Source organism: Pyxicephalus adspersus, chromosome 12, assembly GCF_032062135.1.
Source record: "Pyxicephalus adspersus chromosome 12, UCB_Pads_2.0, whole genome shotgun sequence".
Lineage (NCBI taxonomy): Eukaryota > Metazoa > Chordata > Amphibia > Anura > Pyxicephalidae > Pyxicephalus > Pyxicephalus adspersus.
In genome coordinates this window covers 41,261,360-41,270,742 of record NC_092869.1, presented here as the reverse complement: position 1 = coordinate 41,270,742, position 9,383 = coordinate 41,261,360, and the positions used below count along the sequence as shown (strand labels likewise).

Sequence of the window (9,383 nt, the reverse complement as noted above, 5' to 3'; positions counted from 1 at the left end):
AAAGTTTTGCCTCTACCTCCCAGTTGTGAAATATTTTAAATACTGCTGATCTTATTTTGTAATATTTTATCCTGTAACATTCTGATCATTATTTCTGATTTTTTTTTTTTTGTTTTATTAACAAATATTTTTTCTTAAATAGTTTAAAAACATCACATTATTTACATGTGTTTATTACAGCGGTGGGCCCAGGCTTCTCAGGACCAGTCTTTATAAAGGCATTCATGTCTCTCTCTCTCTTTGGTAAAGATTTCAGTGGAATTCAGTCGAAGAATCGGCACTGCATGTAGTTCTCATCAGAGGAGCTGTAGCCAAACTTTTCGTAGAAAGCCACGTTTTTGGGCTTGCACTCCAATGTCACTTTGTAACAGTCAAGCTTTTTGCTTAGCAATGTAAGCACGGATACTAACCTGCAAGGGGGTGGGGGAGAATGGGTATTATTAAAATATTACATTTATTTTCTAAGAATCAAGCAAATGAAGAGAACCCGTCATTGTAAAATCTGTATGTTTTGTCTGGGTGGCCACATTATTAAAAACTAAAGGCATTAGACAGTTACCCTGTACTAGCCCAATTTAAGCGTGCACTGCTGTGAACGGGGGCATTAAAGCTGAACTCTAGGGTAGTGTCAAACATGGTGTAGGGCTCCCCCTGCACTGCAAAAGTTAAATGCTCATATTTGTCTAGGGTTTAATTTAAAATGAATATTTACCTAACTTAGACCATACTACCCCTGGCAGCCAGCAAGTTGTGGGTGGCTCTCTGCATTTTAACCTATAATGCACGGCTGCTGGTCCTGCATTGTATGTTACAACATCAGCGGCCTGTGACTAAAACTGAGCATCAGGAGGAACCAAATGCTCAGGGAGGTAGAAACCTGGAGGAGCAAGAAATATGGCCAGTAAAAAGCCAAAGAATTTTACCCAGCATGGGCAAGTCCCAATTTTTTTAATGATAAATTTGTTTTTGCAATAAGTTTTTCCCAAGTGCCATCTATGAACCACATTAATATTTAGGAGTGGGAGAAAATCTAAGCAAGAATAAACAAGCTGTGTGTTTCGCAGAAGGCTATGATCTTTCACTTACAATTTTCCAAGCTGTTTGCCTCTACATTCATCGCTCACAACCACCTCTTCTATCCGACCTCTCTGAGGAAAGAGAAAAATAGAACATTATCTCACAAAAATCACCAGGCCCAGGTTTTATTTTTAAAAATGTTTCACCATTTAATAAGCACACTTTTACTATTAAGGCTTCATGGTGATCATAAAGCTGAAGTCTATACTGCTTTCATTTTTGCCTTCCTGGGTTTCTCAGCTCTTCAACACACTAATGGCAATTTTTAATTATTTTTATTTTTAAACTTCTATTGTATACCTTTTTCTAGACCCAACGTTATCATCACCCAGTCTCTGTGTTTCTCTGTTCAATGTAGGCAAATCATGGTTGGTGAGAGGGGGGATGCTGTATATAGCTTTCTAAATACATTAAAGTGCCCTGAATGCATTATACATCAGTACCAAAGGTTCACATGGTGTTTGTGCTGCTTTGTAGGCTTCACATATTACCTGCAATGTTTGGCAGGTTCTAGCAGCTTGAATATATATGTGAGACTGATGACACTGGTGTTTAAAGTAGATGTCTGCTAAAAGATGTTATAAGCTGGTGCCCCGTCTTTCTAGAATGGTCTACCTCATCCTATTCAGCTTGCTCTTACTTTCCACTCATTTAAAAAAAACACTCAACACACCTTTTCAAACTTGCCTACCCATCTTCTTCTGTCTCCTAAACGCTCACTACTCACCCACCATATCTCCTTTTGTGTGCTACTTCCCCCATCTCCTAGGTTGTAAGCTCTTCGGGGCAGGGACCCCTCCTATGTCACTGTCTGTATCCGTCTGTCATTTGCAACCCCTATTCAATGTCTTCTGGGCAGGGTCCTCCCCTCTTCATGTGTCACTGTCTTTATCTGTCTGTCATTTGCAACCTCTAATGTACAGAGTTATGAATTATAACTATATAAATCCTGCTTAATATTAATTATCTGCCATTGCTTTAATAGATCTAAAAATACAACTTTGCCTGCTTGATGATCCGATTTTCTTTAATACCTTGAATGACTGATACCTTGAAGATGCAGCTCAGGTGTTTAGCTAATTATCCCACAACTTGTCGCATAGTTGGCTGCATGCTGGTTTGAGGAGTGTGACGGAAACTACTAAAAGTTCAGCTTTAACATCCATACAATCAAGATTGTTTGTAATGAGTTCAGGCAGCCTACATCATTTCCCACTATAGATCCACTTGCCTTGACTATTTCCAGACTTATGGCCAGTCACCTCTTTAATTGCCAAATTACCCCCTCCCCCTTCCACCCAACTCCTCTATTCATTTTCACTCTTTCTTTTAATCTCCTAACCCGCTCCTCCTCCTGTATCACGGTCTGTATCTTTCTGTCATTTGAAACCCTTATTAAATGTACAATGTTGCATAATATGTTGGCACTATATAAATAGTTTAATAATAATACTTTGCTGTTCACACAACTATGTAGGAAGATTACAATTGCCAGTCTAGATCACGTTCCTTGCCCGCTATATATCCATCATATAAAAAGCTAAGATATGCAGTTACACAGACGTGGCAGAGCTCACTGGAAACTGATCACATACCTTTGAACATGCGTGTATAAATTTATGTTCTACAATTAAGGTTGCTGTAGCTACGATCTGTCCGAGATTCAAATCCTCCACCACGATCACAAAATAGTCTCCTGTTTTCTTCATGTGGTCAAATTTTTCTAGAAAGGAAAATAAATCAGATGGTTTATGGTTTATCTACCATAAAGGGAGTGGGGTATCAGTCCTAAAAGAAAAACTATTTGTGTATTTTATGTATTGGTAATCCATTGTCACAAAAAGCCAACCAAAGCTAATTCCAACACAATTTAGTGTTGGAATTAGCTTTGGTTGGCTTCTTGTGGCAATGGTGTATGTGGAATAAATAAGTCGGCTGATAGACTGTAATAGAGGTAGAGGCACGATAATGCACAGACAAGCTGTAGCATTACTGTAGATTCTGTATCTGGAGAACCCTGCAGTATCTCTTCTTCATCACAAGATGTGATCTGGTTTGCATGACACCCAGTCATACAACCTGGAAGACTGAGGACTCTAATATAAACTCAGGAAGTCATTGCCTCTCCCTACATCTACCACCTCTCCTAATGAAAACAAAGATGAAGACAACCCGCACTGTCATGTTACCAGCCTTAAGACTTCAGCAAAGGATAACCAGGTTCGAATCAGAAGAGAGGAGCCTACCGTTGGTCTTTAAGCTGGTAACAGTCATATAAACAAAGTGATGAAACCGCAGAACTTACTGATGAAATCCTCTGCTGACACATCTCCTACTTTGGTCAATTGTCCTAGTACCTTGTAAAAACCTAAAAAGGAAGAAAATTAACAGCTTTTAAAGACAATGACATTCACTATTCACAGCTCAATGCTTCTCATTACATTTGGCTTTTATTATGTTAATACCTTTTAAAGTTCTCCGTCTACTAGAATGAGCGACCCCCCAATTTTTTGTTACAGCTTACAGTAGTCTCAGGAGGAAATACATGCACAAAGAAAAATTTGCAGACTTAAAGGGAACTTATCCTATAGGGAGGTTACCACACCGCTCCATACATACCTCTAAAATTCACTTTATTGATGTGTTTAAGTTAAAAGGTAGATTGATTCTGGGCTTTGCCTATTGTTGCTAAATGAAACCACAATGCACTTTAATACGTGAATGGAGCGACATATTTAAAATAGGGCTTGTTAATATCATTGCCAATGTTTGTTGATAAGAATTGTGACTATCAATTAGGAAAGATGATAACCTGGTGACAGCAGCAGTCATAACCCACAGCAACCAACCAGATTTCAGTTAACTGTTCCTACATCACCTAAAGCAGTGGTCCCCAACCTTTCTGACAGCAGGGCCCGGTAACATAGAATAAAATTTTGCCATGGCCCAGTATATGTACAGCTTATACTACTCTGCTATTCCCAGCAGCTTAGCCTCATGTCAGCACACTAGCTGAGAATAGCAGAGTAATGTAAGGGAGCTGGTGTGCTGTCAGGTTTCAGGGAATGGCAGAGAAGTGTAAACCTTACATACATTGCTCTGCCATTCTCAGCAGCTCCTGTGTAACCAATGTGAGAAAATCCGCCTGCGCTGCCATTGTCATACTGTCACAAGCTTTACAGCAGTGTAAGGAGGGCTGCCGGCGCTCACATTTGCAGCCCCCAACTCACCAGCTCTGGGTTGAGGACTACTGATTTAAAGATTGTTTCCATTTGGCTTCTGTGGGTTATTGCACCTTTTTGCACAATTTAGCTTTCCTTTTCTAACTTGCAGTAGAAGAATGAGGATAAAATTTTGGATGCTATGGACAAAGCCCATTCCTTTCTTCTTCAGCAGTTCACTCACCTCGGTTTAAATCGGCAGTGCATAGAGGCCTCAGAACCAGCGACTCTCCGGGGTTCCGTGGCGAGATAGGAGGGCTGAACGATACCGTATTCTGACTCCAGTCAACTTCCTCCAGTAAATGAGGGTCAAACAGAGGGGTTTCATCTGGGCTCATGGTGTACCGAGCTGAGATCCTGAAAGAAAAGTGACAGATGAGATGAAGAGTTACCGTCACAGGCAAATATGTGCTGTTTATCTAATGATAAGCTGTCTACATACAAAATGACTTTTGCTCTCGTAAGGATAGTTTAGTATAGGGAAGCCAATTTCTGTATTTCTACACAACAACCAAATATATATATTTATATATATATATATATAAAAGAGGAAAAGCTGATTATTTTAAAATATGGAGGAAAAAAAACCCCGGGGGCTCTCTGCAGGGAGCCTGTGAATACCAATAGCAGGAAAGGGTGGGGTAGAAAATATTAAGGTGCCAATAAGTTTGTCTCCTCTGTGCATATAGAACTCTGATCCCGGACATTTACAATATGCAATAAAGCATAAGCACTCATGCACAAGTACTAAAGGTCCTGGGTTTAGGTGTATTAACTGCAGTCACTGGCACAGGAATCGGGCTTGCAACTGTCACAATGGCAACTTAGACCCTTATGGTCATCCAGACTGTGGGACAGAATGAAGAGCGCTGGCCGTGGCCACAATCTGTATACACAGCAATGGATACTGATAATAGGGGCTAAGGATAGGATAAGGGGCCTAAGCCTGCCCCAGCCCCATGTAGTATCGAGCATCCCTTCTGCTAAGACTCCTGACATTTCAGAAAAGTCAGAACAGAGGAAAAAGTAGGTACAGGGAATGGGGTCTGTTACTGGTGGGCTCTGCAATGATGGAAGGGGGTTGTCAGTGAGGGGTATAAGTCTATGGTTCGGATTCTGCACTGGGGGTCACAAGAGGGGTAACTAATACTGTTTGGGTTCTGCGCTGAGGTAATCTTACATATAGTAAAAATGCAGGCTATAGGAGAGAAACCCAACCTAGGTAAGTGGGTTATATGCCCCACTTACCTTACTCAAAGCCCATTGGTCTAATAGGATGTATTTGGTGACAAGTTCATCCCCAAGTTCCCCTTCTGCTTAAACTACCAAAGTGGCTGACCAGTATTTAAGTTGCCTAAGAAAATACCCCCAACTTTTTGCAAATAAACCCTCTTGAGCAGTTCAGTTATCACTTACATCGCCCATTGTGGCCTTTCGACCTGTCAACCAAATAATTTATTTCACTTTAGGCCAGGATATGTGATCGCAAAGCAAATTTCCAACACTGCCAAAGAAGGCATATGCAATTGTTTTTTGAATAGGAGCCACGTGATTGGTTGGAATAGTGATTCACAATTATGTAGCTTTTATTACCAAAATTACTTGACAAAAGTCATGTAAAAGTGAAGAGTTTATTGATGTGGCACTGAAGTTAATGTTTTATTTATTAATTTAAAATCCTGGAGGGCTGTCCCAGCCACCCTCAGAGAAGTTCCCTGGGTTGCCCGCAAGACTCCTCGAGGACTGTCCCAGCCGCCATGAGGGGCTCCCCCAGCTGCTGGTTATCATACACATGCCACGAGGCTCCCCCAGCTGCTGGTTATCATACACATGCCATTCACCCTATACAGCGCTCCTAGTAGCTGATGGTAGCACTATGCACTAAAATACACTGGTTGACTTGCAGTGACTACTAACTCTTTCAAACACATTTTTGTAATGATCCCATCCCCAGGCTTAAGGGAGTATTTGTATATTCATCCCAGGGATCTTCTGTACCGTCTACTCTGCTTATTCATCTCACAGTCTGGCTGTGTGCAGGGCGGATACCCGATTATTCATGGTGCATGTCAGTTCTTCCATAGAACTACGTAACCTCTTGACTTTTTACCCATTTTCTGTGTGACATGCCGTCAAACAAGTCTTACCAGATTCTACAAATTTCTTTTCTGGATGAACTTGATAACTCAAAGTATGAATAAGTGGCACCGGTTTGATAGCAATTTTAATAAAAAAAAACACCTATGTCTTTTTTATTTTGTATATAATTACACTTTAAAGATTCTATTTATAAAACAAGAAATCTGGCATTCCCTCAAATATTCAGTTATTGAAACACATGGATATAGAAGATTCCCACCAGGGAATGTCAGATTACCCGATTTATAAATAGAGCTATAGGAGTTACAATATTTCATAATATATAATCTGCTTTTCCTGCACCCAAAACTGATACAATCTCTGTAACTATTTATACACACTGCTCTGTAATATTGATGCTGATAATCACACGTCTATTTCCCTTCAATATGTTTGCTTAAGTCACACCCTTGTTACAAGCGGGATTACACCCAGAAGAGGTGACATGTCACTACCTCCACCTCATTCCTTACAGAGATCCTCCACATGTACGATGACACGCCATTATTTGCAAAGCCTATACAATGCAATGCGGCAATCTGAACAAATTCCACGTATGCAATATACAATCCGAGTAATAATTACTTTGTTGTGTGTTTATTCTTTTGCTCAATTCGTCTAGGGTGACAATCATCTGACACGTCTATCAGTAGCAGCGCTACTACAATTCCCTGCGTCTATAAAACAGTCCAATGCGGGGCCACGCATAGGCAGAGAGCCCGCTGGTCTATAGACGCGTGTGATGCTGGGAATTGTAGTAGCGGGGCTTTTTCAATGCAGCAGCGGGCCAGCTGCAATTCATATTTAGGATTCCTTTGGGGGCCAAAAAAAAGGACATTGCGGGCTAGATTTGGCCAACGGGCCAGAGTCTGATACCCCTGCCTTAGATGATAAACTCCGCACACACATAAATCATACTGCACGACTGCTCAAGGGCCACAGCATACATTGCACATACAACGAATGCTCAGAATGCAGATATCAATATGGAATATACAGGAATCCAGGTGTTCCATGTCACTGATATCAATGTAAATCACATTATCAAGCACTGGGGATCAGAGCACTTATATCAAGGAAACTTCCCTGCTTAGATTGTAAGCTCTTCGGGGCAGGGTCCTCCTCTCCTCCTGTGTCTGTCATTTGCAACGCCTATTTAATTTACAGCGCTGCATAAAATGTTGGTGCTATATAAATACTGTGTAATAAATTAAAGCACAACAGGGAGGTCAGTCCTTCTAAATGAATCCTAAGGTTCCAGGGAACCCTGGCTGTGATTGGCTGCTGTAGGGTGGGCAGCTGAGGCCAAGATGAATTGTGGACACAAGGGCGGCGGCACATTGCATAGAAATCACTATATGTGAGGGCATTTCTGTCCATGTAATGAAGAGGGTCAGCATTGCCGTGGGCCGCCATGTTGCCTGCTTCTTACAAAGCCTCAGACATCCACAGATGCTGTGGATCTTATATTATATGTATATGGATTTGCCAAGGCAAAATTAAATTGTTCTTATCACCATTGTGCAATGCCCGTCCCATGTATGAAGTAATAATTGGACTGCATGTTAAAAATCCGGGCCACGTAGCCAATCAGAACCTACTATGGGCAGCAGGCGATTAGTTGGCATTCTGTTGGTTGTTGGCATTGCTGCCACACAACCGCAGCAAAAGCCACCCATGTGTGCCCCTTCCTCTCACATGGACAGGAAGTGAAGGGAAATCTCCCCAACGTCACATAGATGGAGTTTGAAGCCATAAGCTCTTGGGGGCAGGGTCCTCACCTCCTCCTGTGTCACTGTCTGTATTCGTCTGTCATTTGCAACCCCTATTTAATGTACAACACTGCGTAATATGTTGGCGCTATATAAATCCTGTTTAATAATATTATTAATAATATCACTGAAAGAATTAGAATTTTAGGTTTTTATAACGGTGTCCCCATAAGGGGGATTCAATCATTCTGGTCACCCAGAACAGAAGGCAAGGGGAATTCTTCCACCTAGAGGAGTCTAAATCACCTGACTTCAGGGAGATTTCTTCTGACTACCTGTTGTGTCTCAGGGACAGGAAATGAAGGGAATTATCCCCAATGGTATACAGACAGTAGAAACATAGAACAGGGGTTTTCCCATTGATTGTTCTATCAGAAACTGAATAATACAACAAATAAAAAGTTTATATTTCATAACTTTTCTTATACAATCACAACAGAAGGCTTTATATCGATCTGATCATCAGACAACTCCCTGACATGTTTGTTATATAGAGAGGGATCTCTTAGTATGGTGATTTATAAATCAGGGCCCCTTGTTAGGGCCAACCCTGCAAATCCTATGCCTGTCCCTGAAGATGGGAAGCAGCCAGACAACAAATTATTTCAGTCCATAGGCTACAATGCTGAAAAGTGCTGGAGAAGCCCAGGACAAGGGGCTCCTAGGTGATATGAAGGATAGCCCTAGGGGCCCCTGTGCTGTAGTAGATACTCAGGTCAGGGGCCCCACACTTACCTTGCTCCAGCTGCTCCTCAGTCAGTCTCAGCCTCTTCCCTGCTGCTCGGGCCTCTAAGCAGGGGGAAACTCCGACGTGGCGTGACGTCAGCCTGAGAGCGGCGAGCCCTGAACGCCCAGCCAACCAGCGCGCAGAAACCCAACCCAGCCTCGCCTTGCCCATTGCGTGACGTCATTATCCCCCGCCGCCGCCACGGTGGGAGGTGAAGGATTGCTATGCGTTGCCATGGTGACGGTTCCCATGTGCAGAGCTCATGTTTACATAGCGCAATGACAATTTCCCAGAACTGGGAGAGGAAACGAGCTGTCTGTTGCTTCTGACTACCCATTTACTATACTGTTACAACATTTGTTACATAAAAATTATGAAAAAAAAGTTAATTATGTACTCCAGATAGTCTGTTTAAAGAGAACCTGTCACTAAGCTATTCACTCCAAT

At 41.8% G+C, this 9,383-nt stretch overlaps 1 protein-coding gene across 1 annotated transcript; it reads right to left on the bottom strand.

The window, feature by feature from the left end:
* Positions 1–122: 122 nt before the first annotated feature.
* On the bottom strand, positions 123–9,031 carry GNPNAT1 (glucosamine-phosphate N-acetyltransferase 1). Its single transcript, XM_072428329.1, has 6 exons — positions 8,945–9,031; positions 4,483–4,655; positions 3,383–3,445; positions 2,673–2,800; positions 1,087–1,148; positions 123–410 (listed from the first exon to the last, which is right to left on the bottom strand). Exons 2-6 carry the CDS (start codon positions 4,634–4,636, stop codon positions 263–265), a joined length of 555 nt encoding a protein of 184 aa, XP_072284430.1. The 5' UTR covers positions 4,637–4,655; positions 8,945–9,031; the 3' UTR covers positions 123–262.
* Positions 9,032–9,383: the final 352 nt, after the last annotated feature.

Excerpts from the sequence above, each read along its gene's own strand:
- GNPNAT1 (XM_072428329.1), bottom strand. The coding sequence starts at position 4,636 with ATGAGCCCAGATGAAACCCCTCTGTTTGACCCTCATTTACTGGAGGAA. Across the intron at positions 1,149-2,672 it reads TTATACACGCATGTTCAAAG|AGAGGTCGGATAGAAGAGGT; the intron begins GTATGTGATCAG and ends CTCTTTCCTCAG. Across the intron at positions 411-1,086 it reads GGCAAACAGCTTGGAAAATT|GTTAGTATCCGTGCTTACAT; the intron begins GTAAGTGAAAGA and ends ACCCCCTTGCAG.